Source organism: Culex quinquefasciatus, chromosome 3, assembly GCF_015732765.1.
Source record: "Culex quinquefasciatus strain JHB chromosome 3, VPISU_Cqui_1.0_pri_paternal, whole genome shotgun sequence".
Taxonomy (NCBI): domain Eukaryota; kingdom Metazoa; phylum Arthropoda; class Insecta; order Diptera; family Culicidae; genus Culex; species Culex quinquefasciatus.
This window is the reverse complement of record NC_051863.1, coordinates 195,728,709-195,746,887: the sequence shown is the minus strand read 5'-3', so window position 1 is coordinate 195,746,887 and position 18,179 is coordinate 195,728,709. Positions and strand designations below refer to the sequence as shown.

Sequence of the window (18,179 nt, the reverse complement as noted above, 5' to 3'; positions counted from 1 at the left end):
CCCTCAAAACGTAACGCCACTGCGCGACTGTCAAACTTTTTGACAGATCTCGGGAAATGTGATCGAGGTTGTTTTGTAACTTTTGAAGAGGAAAATTGTTTTTCGCCGAATTTTTCCATTTTATGCGTGTTTTTCTCTAGTTTTCACTATTAAAAATGTTGAAACTTCCAGCCGGTGGCCGCCTGCTTACCGAGGTTATCAAAAGCACCCATTCATTTCCGTACTCGCGATGGTTTTGCAGCACTTCTGCCAAGAACTTTCTGTCCTACGGTGAGTCGCCGGATTGCTCAAAGTTCAACAATTTCTAAACGTCCCTCTCCCCCCATCAGACAAAGATCCCGGTCCGGTGTTTATGCGCGATGACGTCCAGAAGCTGCTCCGCTCGATGACCCGGCTCGAGCTGGATCGGGTGTTCCGAAAGCGCTCCGTCCGGGACAGCACCGTCGAGTACAAGTTCATGACCGACGAGCAGTTGCGCCAGGAAGTGCGACAATCGATTGGCCGCGCCGAACGGCTTCTGCAGATGCCTCCGGTGGTGCACGTGATGCAGGAGAATCCCAAGGTTCTGTCCAAGGACGGTGCGTTAAAGGGTTTCTCCGAGGCGAAGATGGTCTTCACGGACATTACGTACGGCATCAAGAACAGCAAACGAAGCATCGTCGAGCGATTGCCCGACGGAACGCTCCGGGAGGCGGACTACGAGACGCGCAAACGGCTCAATCAGATTTACTTCCCCCTCAAGGGACGGCACATTCGAACGCCAAAGATGTTTGAAGCCGGAAATCTTCGAAAGCTCCTCGAAGCCGGCGATTACGAGTTTGTCCTGGACCGGGCCTGCGTCCAGTTTGAACCGTACGAGGCCGAGTACCACGACATCACCGCCACCATCTACCAGCACGTCAACGAGCACAAAGCGTTCGATTCGCTCCGTTCTACGCGCCACTTTGGCCCGTTGACCTTCTTCCTGGCCTGGCACCGCCTCGTCGACGACCTCCTCCTGGACATGATCAAACGGGACTACCTCCGCAACGGCATCGAACTCATCGTCCTCCACAATTCCCTCCACCAAATCCCGGACAGCGCATTCGAAGGACTGGACGAGCTCAAACAGCACGTTCTGGCCACGGAACCGGCCCTCTTCGAGCCGGAACAGAAATCCGTCGAGAAGCTGCGCCAGGACGCACGCTACCTCGCGGTCATCGAACAGTTTGTGGCCCAGCATTGCACGAAGAAGGTGCAGCTGAATCTGGCACTGGCCGCGTACCGGGAGGCCGCCGCTGAACGGCAACAGCTGGCCGAGGGACTTCGGAAGATGCACGGTGGAAGCAGTTAGATGAAGGTTTGTAAAGTGCGTAATTGTGGGTGAAATAAATAGTGGTAAATGAAGTTGTGTTGGGTTTTATTTGAGAAATTATTTGAAATTCAAAATTTGTTGAGCTTATTTATTATTTCTAGATTTTTGGGTTTCCTGTGTTTATTGAACCTTTTGAAAAACTCAAAAAAGAAAGAAAAAAATATTTATTTTTTACTGAGGTGTTAACAAAATGTATTTGATGTACATACCTTAGGTAGGCTACCTAATTTTACAGTTAAAATTCGCGAAAAATTGAATAATATTGTTTTATTTCATTCCACAAGAAATTTTTAAATTATGTTTTCTTAAATGTGAAACTACCGACAATTTTGCATTTATATTTTTATAAATTCCTGTGTATACATATTTAAAAAAAATCTTTGTGCAAAGAAAACTCAAAAGGTGCGTTTGAACATTTACTCTATATTTTAGAATGACAAATACATTTTTGAAGTTAGATTTTAAAAACTTTCAAATTGCTTTTTTATTAGTTTAATTTTTTTCAAATTTTTATTATTTAGAAATTTTGTAAATTATTTGCAAATTTTTGATTTGATTGAATTTTTGAAAATTGATGATTTTACTAATAATTAAAATAATTTTTTGTACACTTTCCAAAAAAACAAGTTTTTTTTCCTGTTATTTTTTCTAAACATCACATATCATAAAAATATTGAAAACATTTAAATTGAAAAAAAAACTTTAAAATTACCTACTCTGAATTTCAAACGATTTAGGTTCTTGACTTTTCCGTTGGTGCTCATTTTGAAAGCTAAAAAGAAAATTGCAAAAAAAAATAAACTCAAAAATGTCCAACGCTTTAGAATTTTCAAACAATTTAAAAAAGTACAAGAATAAAAAAAACTAAATTAAAAGTTTATGAAATCTTGAAGAATTTAAAAATTTCAAAAGTTTCAAAGATTTAAAACAAAAAAATAAAAACTCAAAAAAATAAAAAAAATTAAGAAATTTTGAATTATAAAAAAATAAAAAATTAAACATCTAATCTAATCGAACAAAAAAAAATAAAAAATTAAAAAATTAAACATCAGAATAAAAAAATTCAAAACGTACAAGAATAAAGAAACAAATATAAAAGTTTATGATTCTTAAAAAATTTAAAAAATTCAAAAGATTCAAAAATTTCAAAGCTTTAAAATAAAAAAAAATAAAAACTCAAAAAAAAAATTAAAAAAATTTAGAAATTTTGAAATTTAAAAAAATAAAACATCAGAACAAAAAAATTCAAAATGTACAAGAATAAAAAAACAAAAATAAAAGTTTATGAAATCTTGAAAAATTTCAAAAGTTTCAAAAATTTCAAAGATTTAAAATAAAAACTAATAAAACTCATTTTTTTTTTAATAAAAAATTTTTAAATTTTAAATAATTAAAAATAAAGCATCAGAATAAAAAAAATATAAAATTAAAAAATTACATACAAATAATTTAAAAAAAATCAATCAAATCAAAACTAAAAAAACTTTTATTTTTTTAAAATCTTAAATATTGTTAAAAGATTTTTATTTTTATTTTCAAGTATCGTTTTTTTGCCATCAAATTCATTAAAAATTCAAAATAAATATGTTTTTTTTTAGATTGATTTTTTGCAGTTTTGTTTTTAATTTTTGAGCTTAAGAAATTTAAAAAAATATAACAAAAAAAAAATTGAATTGCTATTACAAATTTCGATCGTAATTTTTTGAGTGCATTTGCAATTAAAAAAAATCAAAGCCAGAAAATTACAAAAAATAATGTTGAATAATAAAATTAAAAACACAAAAAAATCTAAATCCAACAATAAAATAATAGAATTTCTAATTTACAAAAATCAAAAATTTTACAAAAAAAAAGTCTTTAAAATGCAAAAAAAAATTGAAATCTATGATGATATTAAACTTTTTTATTTGTTTTATTTCTTCAAACTCGGCTCAAGCTATAATTTATAAAAAAATTAAATAAGACTTCCGGAGATTTTTGGAAGTTTTAATTTTTTTTATGACATTTTTTTTTTTAATTGGTGAGAGTTTATTTAACTATGTGATTTTTTTACGTAATTGTTGTTAATTTTTTTTAGAGGTTTACAATCTTTAAAGCTGTTTTTTTGTTTGTATTGTTTTTTTTTTAATTTGTTTGCATTTATGACTTTTAAGTCGCGTATACTTTTATCGCACCAATAAAAATATTAAAAAAATGCTATTAAAAATTTCTTAAACGTAATACACGGAAACTAAAATCAAGATTGATTCTATATGCTAACTGCACATAACCGTACCTTGAAAAAGCGTAATATAAACTATTAGGTGTGATATTGAAACTCATCTGCCACACATATATTTATGAATAAAAATCTTTATAGATTTTATATGCGCATTGCACATAACCCAGCTTCATTCTGCTTTATTTAAAAACATTGTTCTCGCAAATACACTTTGTGAGCATCGCATATAAGTTATATGTGTGAAATGCTATAGATTTTTGCAGTATGCTTTTACTCATAAAACTTATATGCGATGCTCACAACATTTATGGGCTCGTTCTCAAATGTGTGCATAATCCTAGGCATAATTGCATGTTGCAAAACAAGATGGCGAATAACTGAAAAAAGCATTGTTTGCTCCCGGTGTTGCTTCAAAATTTATTGTAAATTTGTTAAAATAAACGGTTTTTAAGCTTGCAACCTGATCTTGGCTAGACGAATTAAACGCCGAATTGGAGGTAAGATTGAAAAGCATTATTATTCCATACGCACCAGGAGAAAATCATCATTTTCTCAAGCTTGGTTATTAACCTCCTTCGCAGCGACGGCACTCGCCGTCCGGATCGCGAACTCAGGCCGCGGAAAGTTTTGGCCGTGGAAGGTACCGCTCCTCCACTGGATCTGGTGCCGTTGATTCCCAGAAAAGTGACCTCCGGGTGTTGAACGCGCCGCCGTCTGGTTTGTGCAGGTATCGATCTCGATCAATCTACCAGGATGATTTGGACCGCAACGGAAGCGATCTTTGCGAGGATCTTTGTCGGCGTGCTCGATGCGGGAACCGCGCACCAACCATGTCATCTCCGAGCGGAACGTCCGCGTGGCCAAATATCCGCCCACCATGCGGATGAACACTGCACCAACAAGCGACTCTTCCGGCGACGTGCCCCCGTGAGAACCGACACGCTCAAGTGTCCCGTCTGCTGGCCATCGTCCCTGGGCGATCGCGTTCCCGCCTTCCGTCAACGCCATCGGTGTGGACTCGCTGGAATTTGTCAAAAGTGACGTTCTATCATCAGAAAAAACTTTCTTGCTTAGCAACCGGAAACAGACAACACCCTTTCTGGATGAGCAGGTGTTGGCGAGCCGCAACAAGTTTCGGCCGCGAGCTGAAAACGTCGACAGCGCAGAAGAAAATCTGCGGCCAAACATGCGGCTCGTCGCCGAGTATAGGGCGTCGTCCCAGCAAGCGGAAGTTATCCGGCCCGGCATTGCGAGCACGATGACAAGTGGGGCACGGTGGATGTGGCCACCGGGCAGGCGCACTACCTGGAGCATAAAGTGGTGAGTTGGTTGTTCGTTGGTGTTTGATTCCCTAAAATAATCTCTTTTTCCTTCTCGTCCCCCAGAATCTTACCAGCCTACCGATCACACCAGCCGGACTTCAGCACTTCCTGGTCGAGCTGTAGAGGTGAGGGAATAAGATCCAGTGGAGAACGGCGTTGACTAACATCTCGGTATTGATTTTATCAGCTGCGAGCACAAACCGATCAAGGTCTACAGCGCCTCCTACGGCACAAGGCCAGATTCTGCCTGTACGAACCAAAGAGCGAAATCAGAACGCAGTTCTTCAAGACCAGGTGGATGAAACTGAGCGAAAAGATGGATCTGGACATCGTCGTATCTTCGCGGAATCAACTCCATGACTATGGAAGAAGCCAACAATCATAAGTTCAACCCGGCCTGTCAGGAGCAGGCGGAACGTCGTCGCAGGTTCATGGATGGTTAAACGAACGACTATTGCAAAAAATCTGTTTCGGGACGGCAGGAATGACGTTGGATTTCGTGGTAGAAACGACTACCGCTGCCGCTTACTCAAACAACAATCCTTGTGTACAAAATGTAAACAATGTTATAAAAATCGTCTAAAAATTACAAGCAAAATGGGTCTAATAAAGATTAAACTTTGTCGACAAAGTGTTTTTTTTTTTATAAGAAATCCAAAAGGAAAATAAAAAAAAAAAAAACAATTTATCATTAGGAATATCAATTAATATTAAAATGCAGCGCAATTAAATTATATAAAATAAATCTTTTGAAAATCATTAATGATGCAACTACATGCTATGTGTGGAATTCTTAAAATCCATGAGCATAACACGTATCGTACATGTGCCGTGTACATATATTTTATATGCGTAAGCATATTTCTAAATCGTATCCATTTATATGCAGTGCTCATACGGTTCATGCGCTGAGTCACTCTGCAAAAATCTATATGCGAAACTAATAGCATCAATCATGATATTTATTTCAGTGTACTACTGTCGATTGTGATTTTTTGGAAAATATGGCATACCAAATTTTTACATTTAATTTTGGATGCAAAATCAAAATTTTATATCGGAATTGACATTAGATTTTTTTTATATTTGGTTCTTTATTTTTTAATTTGAAAACATATTTTCGGATGGTTCAGAAAACTTTCTACAATAACATTATGTATTATCCTTTTTGTGACTTTGTTAACCGGACTGGTTGCTTCTTAATTTTACAATTTTGTAAAAAATAAGTTTTCTCAGTTCTAAATGTTTAGAATTTTTCTTTAAAAATTTCTCAACTTTTTCTTGTAAAATTAAACATTCTAGTTTAGGTATATCGTTTAAAGTAGAGTCAACGAATTCAGTTATTTATTTTGCAAATCTTTACCGTACTTAAAAATACAGTCGAAAATATTAAATCAAAAGACAAACTTATTGCTCAGACTTTGCCTCTTCTTCCTTCGGGGCAGCCTCATCTTCCGGCTCCTGGCCATCCTTCGCTAGCGCAGCCGGTTCCGGTTCCTTCTGCGAACCTTCCTCGCCCTTTGCTGCCTCTTTCTCCTCTCCCTCTTCAGCAACGACCTTTTCTTCAGACTCCTCCCCATTCTGCTCCTCGGTCTTTTCCGCCCCGATCGATTCCTGCGACTTGGCGTCCTCGTCCTTCCGGGTGCAAATCTCCATCAGGTTGTACTTGCGCAGCTCGGAAAACTGCGGCACGACGCTGATCAGCGTCAGCCCTTTGATCACCTCGACGATCACCGCCAGCTCCGGGTGCTTCAGGTTGGCCTTGTTGCCCCGGTTCTTGGCGCTGATCATTTCCGCGAGCGCGTTGATCGTGCTCTCGCGGTCCAGCCCGTTGTTGAACCGCCGGTTGAAGATGATGGCGAACGTTTTCGGTTCCTTGAGGAAGTATCGATCGAACAGCTTGCCGGCGCCGTCCATGATGTCCTTCAGGTTGGCCTTGGTGACCACTTCGATCGGCATTAGCCGCAGAATGTAGCGGCTCTTTTGCTTCTTGGTTTCGGCCGCGTCCCGCAGGATCTTCAGTGCCAGTTCCGTCGGATCTTCCAGCACCGTCGTGATGAAGCAGACGTTCTTGGCGCCGGTGTCCACCGACTCGAACCGGAACTTTTTCTTCTCGCTTTTGGCCGCTTCGGCTTGCTTTTGCACCTGCACCGAAATGTCCTCCTCCTCGTCCTCTTCCGCGGCGCCTCCTTCGGCCGGTTGTTCCTTGGGCGGGGATTCGTCCACCTTGCCGTATAGATCGTCGGCGTACTCGTTCAGCAGCCGGAACGCGTCCCGGGTGCAGTCCCGCTCGCGCATGTTGCACGTCACCATGAAGCCGCGCTGGCCCGCCTCCAGGTAGGCCGGTTTCTTCCGGTGGTAATCCGCCGCCTTGGCATAGTAGTTTCGCTTGTCGGTTTTGCCCTTGTTGTGCTGCTGCTTGGTGGCGTCCATCCTGGGACGTTTCGCGTCGGTAGCCATTGAAGAACTGAGGCGGGTTTGTGTGGTCGGGTTCGGGTGTGAATCGTTTAACGGCGCGAGAACAATAGATTTCGGGGACTCTTTTGTTGAACGAAAGCAACAACGGCAAAATGTGCGCGCGTGTTGACGATGGTTTGTTTACAAACGAAACGTAACGCCTGCTGTCAAAAGGGATTAGCCTCTACTGTAACTGTCAAGCTTCTTTTCTGTCACAGTGAAAAGTGGTCCGTTCGCGAGTGGTTGATTGTCGCGATTTCGCTGAAAAATCTCCTAAAAACCGAGATTCCTGTGGCCAAGAACCGGTGCAACGGTTCCAACTCTTCATCTTATTAAGCGGAACCAAAGAAAGGTGTAACTTTTGAGCTTAGAAACCTATATTAACTGGAGAATTGCATCGAGCAAAAATCGCAACTCAACGACCTGGAACGAAGCAGGAGGAGGAGGCCGATTCCGGGGACCAGAGGAAGCAACGGAGGGAGGCCAATTTTGCAAATTCGCTGTGTATTTGATTCTTGTCCCCCTTGCGCACACAAACAAAACGGCCAATAATCGGCGCAGGTTTGATTTGAAGTTCCTGCCTCATTCGCGTAAAGTCGGTCGTAAGGGAAGGTGCTTCTCCAAGTGGCGGCAATGACGACGATGAGAAGGCACTAAAACTGTTCGTTTTTTATGGTCCAAGGCCTAGGGGGCTTTATCTAGTGGCAGCGGTGCTAAAACAGGTTTTGCCAAATTTGAGAGGAGAAATTCACAAAATTTGGCATAATTTAGAGATCGAATCAAATTTGAATCCGTAAAAAGGTGCAGCAAGCCTCCGACAATGGCGCAATCAAAGCCGCTGAACCAGGTGTTCAGCTACCTGTCCTGGGTCCACGCAGTCTCCGGCGCTACGGTAATTAGTTGATGCAATTGTTTCTCTCTTAAATTACTCTCAACTGTTTTTTTTTTTCTCTACTTTGTTAGGGAAGCGTAATTGCCATGTCTGCCTTCTACCCCTTGGACACGGTGCGTTCCCGGCTTCAGCGTAAGTATTTGCCCAAACGATGACCTTTGCGCCGGCGCAATATAATCAAGTACACCACACGACACCCCTTCGCTTCGTTCGTTCGTTCGTCAGCTAAGTTAAGTGGCTTATCCACACGTTTTGCTTGGAAATTGCCTCGTTTTTTGCTTATGATGAAGAAGTGGTGTTTACTCAGCAGAGTATCAAAACGGCGCGTAGCGTCGCGTTATGTAATTGTAAACCTTTTTTGAGGAGTTAGATGAATGAAGAAATCAAGCTGCTTTTTGTTCTGGTTTGAATGCGCTGCGACTAATTGATTGCAAATCAGTGGCTTGTTTTTTTTTTGGTTCGAAATACGGAACTAAAAATCTGCAACACAAGCAAGGTGATCGTTTTTTTTTTGTATCTGCAGTAAACCTTCAAAATTAATAATGCTGATGCTGATCGATCGAAATCTTGCTTGCGGTCAGATTAGATTGGCAAACCTGTCGAGTCAGTGTTGACCTTCGTAGCGTGGTGATGCAGATTTGAATTCGGTTTTCTGTCAGCAAAAAAATACGATTGTGATTTGTTCTTTTTAAATCTTTTTTTTTATTAGCAACTTTAGTTCCCGTGGAACAAGCTTTTAAAGAATGTACTTCCTGTCAAGAAAGACCACAAAACAAATTTTTCAAAATTCAAAAAATTCAAAAAGAAAAAAAAAAAAATCGGAAAAATCAGGAAATCGAGAGACATTTTTCCAAATAGTTTTTCAAATAAATTGAGATTTAGCAGATTTTAGCTACTTGGCCCTGGATTTTTTTTTCTCTTGAGTACTTTTTGAAATTCGCAGTATTTTTCATCTACAAAACTTGTTTTTATAATTTTTAAATCGATGTTCGAATGTATTTTTTCCGGGGATTTTTTTTTTTTTGTAAAATCCATAATCTTCAGTTTCTTTTATGAACAAAAAAACAAGTCGAAACATTTCCCGGAATCAGACAAGAAGATTTTCGATGCCTGAATAAAATTTACCAGGATTTTGTAAATATGTATTTTTTACAATTTATAAAAAAAAGAAAAAAGAAAAATAATGTGTTATAAAAATGTATTATGTTATAAAGCAATACATCAAATTTAAAATAAAATCATTGAAAAAGTCTGCCTTCACATTTTAAAATTTAAAACGTAAATTGTGGTAAAAAATTAGTTCAGAAATACAAAAAAAAATCTAATGCTTCAAAATAGGATAATCCATAAGCCACGTAGACAGGTTTTTTTTTATCTAAAATATGGAAATTCCAGAATAAAAAAAATCGGAAATTTTGAATTCATGAATTTTAAAATATTAAAATCATAAAAATAGAATTAAAAAATTCAAGACTCGATATAATAAAATTGAAAGTCCAGAATTGCCCCAGAAAGCCGAATCTTAAAACGCCGAATCTTTAAATGATGAAAATAAAAAAAGGATTTTGTTTTTGCTCAGAATAAATCAAAGCAGAGGGAAAAGCCATAATAATTATTCATGAGATCACAATTTTAGAAATTCTAAAATAAAAATATTCCAAAATGAAAAAAAATTCAATACAATTAGAAGCATTTTTTTATATTTTTATATTTTTTTTGCTTTAAAATCCAAAAATATATATCTAGAGTAAACAAAATTTTCAGTTTTTGCTTTTTTTTTAATAACCCTGACTCAAGGCGGTTTTTAAAGGCAAAAAAGAAAATAAAAAAGATGATAAATAAAAAAATAAAAAAAATAAAATAGTATGATTCATAAATATTAAAAAAAAAACATAAATAAAAAAATAGACAAATTTAAAAAAAAAATCAAGAATACTGTTGGGGCCGAAACGCCGAAAATTTTAAAATGCTAAGAATTAAAATTCTAAAATATAGGGTATAAAACACACTAATACTCGATAAAAGTTTCGTTTGAATTTAGATCCGGATAATCGGATCAAGAAATTTTTATTTTTGTCAAAATGCCAACAATATGATTTCAACAATGCTCCAAAGTTATCTGATTTTTTGTAATTTAAGCTGGCGAGAACAATTGTGGCATTTGCGAATTTTAGAATCTAGGTTGCAAAAATTTAACCCTCTACTGCCCAAAGCTTTTACGAAAATTTTGATTTTTCCCATGTTCAGGAGGTAATTTTGAGCAACTTTTGTCTATGTTTTTCTTTTTTAATTTTCAGTATTTTAATTTGCATTTCTCTTGTTTAGTTTATGTTTGTTTTTGGTAGTATTTGGCCTATTCTACCACCTCCAATTATACATTTTGCCTATCTAATTTTTTCATGATTTTAAGTCACTTTAAATTTTTCTTGTTTTTCACCATCATCATTTAAATTGTAAAAAATGTGTAGAGGCATATTCTGGGACACTAGAAAAATTACTGCATACTTTTTTTTACTTGAAATATAGGAAATATTAGAAAAAAACAGCCTAAGTTGACCCCCAAAAAAATTATCTTTTTAAAAACATTGGCAAAGTCACATAAAACAAGTAAATCTTCCAACCCATAAATTTTCTAAAATTTCAATAGTTTTTCTTTCCAATGCTTTTTAAAGATCAAAAATTGGTTGAAAAATGGATTTTTGGCTATTTTTTAAATCGAAGCCCGTCTAAAGGCGGGGTTGGGTAGTAGAGGGTTAAAAAAGCGTTTGTCTCCTTAATCGGATCGAAAAATAAACCTCAAAATTTCAATAGAAATTTAAGTGCAAACAAATAAACATGTTTACCAAGTTCGGGTTCGGGCAATTCCCTTAACAGTTTATATGGAATTCCAATAAGATTGTTACAGAAAAATCAGGCATCAGGTGCAGACTTTTAGAAAAATCATTTAAATTTTAGTGGAATATCGATGTACCGTTACTGTACCGCAAAAAGTTCTTTTTACGCAATTTTTTTTTGAAAATTTGAAAACTTAAATGTTGAAATTTAGGCTTGTATTTTTAATTTTAATATTTTTGCCTTCGAATATAGATTTTTTTGCTAAGGACTTCTTAATAAAAAAATAGTTACACTCTTAAAAATTACTCCTTTTTTTATTCGACTTTGCACAGAAAAAAATAGTTGCGCAAAATAACCATTTTTTAAAAATCACATTTTGGATGTGTTTTAGATGACAAAAAAATTATCTTTTGAGCAATGTCGCAAGTTGGTCAAAATAAATTTGGCAGTGTTGCCAATTTTTCGCAAAAATTATAATTTTTTAAAAACATGGAAAAAATTGAAAAAAATCTTCTTGATTTTTTTTTTGTTGATAACCTAACTTTTTTTACCTTTTAAAGGTAATGACCAAGCTTGACAATTCCTAAAAATATTTTTTTTGCTTTGGTTCATTCTTTTTTTTTTTTAAAAAAAAAAGGTCTTATAAGCTTTTGTCTTTCATATGTTATAGGACCTAATCAAAAAAGTCTAGAATTAAAAAAAAAATGCTGTCAATATACCAAAAACAGTGATTTTTCAAAAATGTCTAGAGAAATCCACAACTTTGTCCCCTGGAGATGGAGCCACACGTTGCCGTCGTTTCAGGGCTACTTGCAAAGATGGTTTCCGATGTTGATATATATCACACATTTATTTTATATTTATATACTTGTGTTGATAGAAATCACAGCTTTTATAATATGTAAAATTGCAAGATATTGATTTTTTTTATTTGAGTCTCAATATTCTTGTTCGTAAAATCTGTTAGGAAGTGGTTTAAAACTGTTTGATAATGGGGAGGAATAGTTAGTTTTTTTTGTAACTTTTTCTAGGTTGTTTAATAATTTCAGACTCCAGTTATGTGTAAGCCAGTTTAGTAATGCTATCAGAATCTCTGATTTCAATTGAAGTGGTATACTAACTATTCTGAATTGTCAAAATTTCCATAGAGTCTCGATCAATCAATAATGAAATGATATCGGACAAAATTCGTTGATCTGTTGAACTAACGGTTTTCGGATTATGGTTGTATCGACCATTGTTGCGAATCGAGGATCTACTGGAGTTTTGACGATCAAATAGAGCCTAACATTTCAAAAGGACACACAGGTGTGAACAGGATTGTGTCTCTTTCACTCAAATAATAGTTTACATAAGGTATGATAGGGATTCACTCTTGTTTGCAAAGCTTGTGTGCCCTAATGAAATGGAAGGCACGAAATAGTCGCCTTAACAACGAGTGTTTAACTTGTAAAATATGAACGTTTCATTAATGTTTGTTGTTTTTGGAAGCAGCAAGACAGGATTAAAAACTAGGTATAAAGGAATGTTTGGCTTTGTAATTAAAATTTCGCGGATTTGAAATTCATGTTACTTTCAGACAGTTTAGCTGAGGTTGTTGATTCAAGTTAGTTAGTTTTCCTGAAATGAATAATTGGACATAAATGATTAGTTAAATTAAAGTTAGTTGCAATGTACGACAAGACTACTGACGGACGCGACAGGACGGGACCAAGAAAAAATGCCCTTGACATGTTAGTTCTCATCTTTCATTTTCCAGTAAATTTATTTGATTTCCTTTAAATTTGAAATACATCATAGGTTCCCTTTGTATAAATCTCAAATTAGTTTTTGATTGAATCATAATTTCAGATTTCTTTATTCAGTTTCAAACTTAGATTAACGTAATTGCTCTAGTCATCCAAGTTCTTACTACTCACACCGACACTAATTTTCTTTCACCTTCCCCCTCCCGATCCCCTATATCTTCCGGTGGTGTTCATTTTGTATGCAATACTAGTTCGGCCACTACCCTTTTTTCCACAAGAAACCGGACTTGGACTGACTTGAGGCCGCGTCCCCCACCTTGCTCCGTAAAACGAAAACGAAAACGAAGAAATCCACAACTTTGTCGAAGGCACCAAATCGATCGGAAAAAGTGTGTATTGACAGCTGCCAACATTGTATGAAAACTTGTATGGACGAACTAATTATACAAAATGACTTCTTGTAACTTCACTGTTATTAAATTTTATTACATTTCCATAAAATCTTTCCATAAAATTTTTGTTTTACAAAACATAATGCGAAGAATTAATTATTTAATGCACATTTTTTATGCATTTCTTGAGAACGAAGACTTAAGACAAGTAAAGAATTAAATTTAATTTTCGAAGATAACTTAATCCAAGTTGCATGCAGTCGGGGGTGGTGTCTTAAGTTGGTCTTAAAGCGGTTATCTACAAAAAAAATGCACTCACCTCTTATCTCACTCGACAACAGTTTCTAAAGCGCTTTTTTTTCTTCTTCTCTCTCCCCCCTACAGTTGAAGAACCCGAGCGTCGCAAAGCCCTCAGCACGTGGGAAGTCCTGAAGCAGCTAATCGCCGAGGAAGGCTTCAACACGCTGTACCGTGGCATTGTGCCCGTCCTGCAGAGCCTGTGCATCTCCAACTTTGTGTACTTTTACACGTTCCACAGCATGAAGGCGCTCCGGGCGGCGGCCGACGTCACTCCGTCGGCCCTGTCCGACCTGCTGCTCGGTTCGCTGGCCGGCGTGGTGAACGTGTTTTCGACGACCCCCTTCTGGGTGGTCAACACCCGGCTGAAGATGAAGGGTTTGGGCCATCGGGTCAAGGACAACTCGACGCACTATGATAACCTGCTGGACGGACTGATGTACATTGGGCGGACGGAGGGCGCCAAGGGATTGTGGGCCGGGGCACTGCCATCGCTGCTGCTGGTCACCAATCCGGCGATCCAGTTCATGGTGTACGAATCGCTGAAGCGTCGCTTGCTCGCCGACGGAGGCCGCAACGTTTCGTCCGTGACGTTCTTCGCGATCGGTGCCGTGGCCAAGGCCGTTGCGACCGTGCTCACGTACCCGCTGCAGGTCATCCAGACCAAGTTGCGCCACGGCAACACGGACAAGAGTTTGGATCTGCCGCCGGACACGGACATGCTGCAGATGTTGCTGGTCATGCTGAAGAAGCAGGGCCTGGCCGGACTGTTCCGTGGGTTGGAGGCCAAACTGCTGCAGACGGTGCTGACGGCGGCGCTCATGTTCATGACGTACGAAAAGATTGCGCGCTTTGTCACGACGCTGCTGGTGAGGGGCGGTGGACCCCGCAAGTGATGGAGGTAGCTCTCTTAGAATTCTTCAGTAGTTGAACCATTTATTATTGTGTGTATTACAAAAGCAAACTTTCCATTCTATCTACACCACCTTCAATCTAGTCCCGCAAAGCACACACACACAACCACATTCCAACAAAAGCTATTTATTTTACTTTTCTACAAAAACTGAGCACGCTCTAGGCGCAACGACGAAGAAATTGTGGTGATTTTAGCACGTAAGCGTTTCTGCGAAACCAAATGGAATAAGTTATTTAAGTTAAAAAAAAAAGTGGAATGGTGTATTTTTCTTCTCTTATTTGTTTTAATTCTAACAACAAAAACAACAAAAAATAAAACTGTTTCGGTGCAGTTTAAAACGGTAGCTGAGCTAGGCGTACGGTAGAACAATAAAATATGCATGCATTTTTATTATTTGGTAAATTATTACGGGAGTTGAGATAATCAGCAAAAATAATGACAATGGAAATAGGCTGGTAACGTAATTGATTTGCTTAGGGAAGAGGCAGGAACAAACGAGGAAAGGGTTTAAAATTTAGAAAAAGTTTTGCATGGAAGCGAAAAGGGTAGCGCAATAAAATTATTGTTTCTTAAAGAGGTACGACATGATTATTTTGTTATCCGAACATTTCCATATTAGGGATCAGAATACAATTGCATTCGAACCCGAATCTCCCGATGTACTCGCCAAAATTTCACATCGGATAATCGAATCACGACATGACTCCAAAAATGCATAAAAGTGATCTGATTTTTTTTTGGTAATCTAAGATTGCAACCTAAATAGCGGTTAAAATTTTCAAAAATCAATTTAAAAATTTAGGAGATTTTTAAAATGTATTTTTTTAATTCTTAATGCTTTTTTTATTTCCCAATTTTCTAAAACAATGTTTTTATTTTGATTTTGTTTAAGCTTGTATTAAAACATTCCAGAAATAAAAAAAATCTCGAAGCGATTTAAATTTTAGAGGTTTGTAATTTGTTTCTAAATTTCTTTATTTATTTTGATTTTTTTCGAATTTATTATTTTTTAAAATTGTTGATTGTTTAATAAAAAAATGTGTTTTAAAAATAAAATAAAATGTGTTGAGATTCATAAACTTTTAATTTTTTGGAGCTTTTTGAATGTACTGAAACTTGTTACAGTCCAGACTCAATTATCCGATGTTTGTTTATTCTGTTACTTTAAACATCAAATTCGAGTTCTGCGACCCCATTTTAGTCAAATTTGAATGGTTGATTGCCTCTAAAATAAAAAAAAAAAATCAATATATCTTCACCGCCATCTTGGATTTAAAATTTTAGAGATTTTTTCAATTTCATTTTCTTTTCTCTAGTTCTAAATGTTTTATTTTTTATTTTCCAATTTTCAAAAAAAAAATATTGTGTTTATAAACTTTTTTTTCAAACATTAAAAAAATCGAAACTTCAAAATTTTAAGATTACGATTTAAATTTTAGAACTTTTAATGTTTTATAGTGTCACACACTATATATAAATTAGTACTTTTCGGACGAAAGATGAAACTTCGTAAAGCGCGAAATCTTGATAACGTCCTTCTCGGATCAAGGGCTTTTATTTACTAGTCTGGAGTGTGTGTCGCGTTGGGATGTTGGGATTAATCCATTCTTTAATTTCTGGAGCGTTTTCAATTTACTGATTTTTTTTATTGTTTTTTTTCAAATTATTTTTTTGAATGATTGAATTTGAATTTCTCGATCTGCTTTCGACTGTTATCGTTTTCAAAGCTTGTTTTGAAAAATAAAAAAAAAATAAAAACAAAATTTAAACATTCCAAAAATGAAATATTTTTTTTTATTTCTTTGATTTTTTTTTAATTTCCAAATGTGGGATTCATACATTTTTGAAATTTTGAAGCGTTTTGAATTTACTGAATCTTTTTAACTTTTTTTTTCAAATAATTGTTTGAATCATTGTATTTTTTTTTCAAATATTTAAAATTATTTTTTTAATTTGTTAAATTTATGTATGAATTTTAGAATTTTTTGAATGCATTTTTTTTAATATTAAATAAAAAATTACTCGTTATGCTTTGCTAAATAAAAAATTACTTGTTTTTGAAATCTTTATTTTTTTTATTTTTGAAGTTGCTATTACAAATTTTGATCGTAATTTTTCGATCCACGATCAAGATTGAAATTTCAGAGGTCTTTAATTAGTTTTTTTTTATTCTTGATGCTTTATTGTTTTTCATTTTCCAATTTTCTTAATTTCCTTATTTATTTTGATTTTGTTCGAACTTATTAAATTTTTAAAATTGTTGATTGTTTTATAAAAACAAAACTGTGTTTTGAAAATAAAATAAAATGTGTTGAGATTCATACACTTTTAATTTTTTTGAGCTATTTGAATTTACTGAAATTTGTTACAGTCCAGACTCGATTATCCGGAGCCTCGATTATCCGAAGTTTCTTTATTTTGTCTAATCTAATCTAATCGAACACAAGCGCAGCCAGTCCGAAGAAAGCATCCTGGAAGAACTTGTGGTAAGATTACGCCTCAAGTCCTTTCTTGTCAATATTAATGATTACAGTACATCCGAGTTACCCCGAAAATGTATAGCAAAAATTAAAGCGGCCAGGCCTACTGCGTTGCATTAACCGCAGAGACAGATTCTGTGAACGGATCACATTTCATAGAATCATCAGGGGAGGAAGGATGCGTGGACATACCGTACCAAACGCTCCGAAACAGTTGTGGTGTGGTGTGTAAGTGTAAATTTGGCAGATAATAATATTTAGGGGCAGGGGGGGAAGGGGAGGGGGAGGAAATGTGGATGGGAGAAAAGGAAGGTGGGAATGGGATAATATGGATATATCATTTGATCAATAGAATATTATATAAAATAAGAGAATAAAATCATCTATCAAATAATGATAGATAAAATGGACCGATCTCACCAAGTCAAGATTCAACAGCTCCAGCAGGGTTTGGACTTATCATCAAAAGCCACTTGAATCGTAATTCTTCTAAGACTTCTGGACTTGAACAGGACTACAGTAAAGAACCGGGCAGCAACAATCAAGGTTTCAGTTCTTCCATCAGCAATCCTGGTACAGCTCGACAGGCAGCAAAGGCATAAGACGCCACAAGTTGGTACTTCTCACCACACGATGCATTTAGTCTGCTACTGCTGGCCGGATTAGTAGATTGGAACAGGAGCATGATGACCACTTCATAAAGTGCTCCTGGTTTTGATATTCCACTGACACTACCTCAACCGCTACCACCATTAAAATTGTACAGGAACACCGGTTTAAAAGTTGAAATCGAACGTTTAAAAAAAAAAAATCAAATTCCAAAAATATGACAGCGGAAAAAATATACGTCTGTTCACGCTCCCAGATTACTTCGATCCGAAGTTTCTTTATTTTGTTACTTTAAACATCAAATTAGAGTGACAATATTTTTTTATTTAAACATCAAATTAGAGCGATAATATTTTTTTTAGTTTGTAGGATTTTTAAAATTTTTTTTTTGTTTTTTCTTTATATTTCTGATTTGTGTATTTTTTTTCTTTTTTTTTATTTTAAAATTTGTAAATAATTTGAAGGGACTGAATAGTTCGTCGGTAGATGGAGCAATATTGATGATTTGATGAATAACTTACAAATATTATGTGTTAAAAATTTGGGAGTTTGAGATATTTAAAATTTAGTAATTTTAGTTTTTTTTCAATTTAAATTATTGATTTTTTTTTATTTTGCATAAGACTTTTTTTAAATTTTAATCTTATAATTTTTTC

General features: G+C 36.0%; 3 protein-coding genes across 3 annotated transcripts; 2 read left to right on the top strand and 1 right to left on the bottom strand.

The window, feature by feature from the left end:
* The first annotated feature begins 34 nt into the window (after positions 1 to 34).
* Positions 35 to 1,386, top strand: LOC6038680 (28S ribosomal protein S22, mitochondrial). The gene is made up of 2 exons (XM_001848383.2): positions 35 to 270; positions 330 to 1,386. Exons 1-2 carry the CDS (start codon positions 156 to 158, stop codon positions 1,331 to 1,333), a joined length of 1,119 nt encoding a protein of 372 aa, XP_001848435.1. The 5' UTR covers positions 35 to 155; the 3' UTR covers positions 1,334 to 1,386.
* A 4,813-nt stretch (positions 1,387 to 6,199) lies between these two features.
* LOC6038679 (THUMP domain-containing protein 1 homolog) lies at positions 6,200 to 7,497 on the bottom strand. The gene has a single exon (XM_001848382.2). It carries the CDS (start codon positions 7,355 to 7,357, stop codon positions 6,305 to 6,307), a length of 1,053 nt encoding a protein of 350 aa, XP_001848434.2. The 5' UTR covers positions 7,358 to 7,497; the 3' UTR covers positions 6,200 to 6,304.
* A 54-nt stretch (positions 7,498 to 7,551) lies between these two features.
* LOC6038678 (peroxisomal membrane protein PMP34) lies at positions 7,552 to 15,014 on the top strand. The gene is made up of 3 exons (XM_038263198.1): positions 7,552 to 8,246; positions 8,318 to 8,378; positions 13,606 to 15,014. Exons 1-3 carry the CDS (start codon positions 8,175 to 8,177, stop codon positions 14,412 to 14,414), a joined length of 942 nt encoding a protein of 313 aa, XP_038119126.1. The 5' UTR covers positions 7,552 to 8,174; the 3' UTR covers positions 14,415 to 15,014.
* Positions 15,015 to 18,179: the final 3,165 nt, after the last annotated feature.

Bases quoted from the DNA above. Each gene is read 5' to 3' on its own strand.
- LOC6038680 (XM_001848383.2), top strand. From the start codon at position 156: ATGTTGAAACTTCCAGCCGGTGGCCGCCTGCTTACCGAGGTTATCAAA. The intron at 271-329 runs GTGAGTCGCCGG...TCCCCCCATCAG, and splicing joins CAAGAACTTTCTGTCCTACG to ACAAAGATCCCGGTCCGGTG.
- LOC6038679 (XM_001848382.2), bottom strand. From the start codon at position 7,357: ATGGCTACCGACGCGAAACGTCCCAGGATGGACGCCACCAAGCAGCAG.
- LOC6038678 (XM_038263198.1), top strand. From the start codon at position 8,175: ATGGCGCAATCAAAGCCGCTGAACCAGGTGTTCAGCTACCTGTCCTGG. The intron at 8,247-8,317 runs GTAATTAGTTGA...CTACTTTGTTAG, and splicing joins ACGCAGTCTCCGGCGCTACG to GGAAGCGTAATTGCCATGTC. The intron at 8,379-13,605 runs GTAAGTATTTGC...TCCCCCCTACAG, and splicing joins GGTGCGTTCCCGGCTTCAGC to TTGAAGAACCCGAGCGTCGC.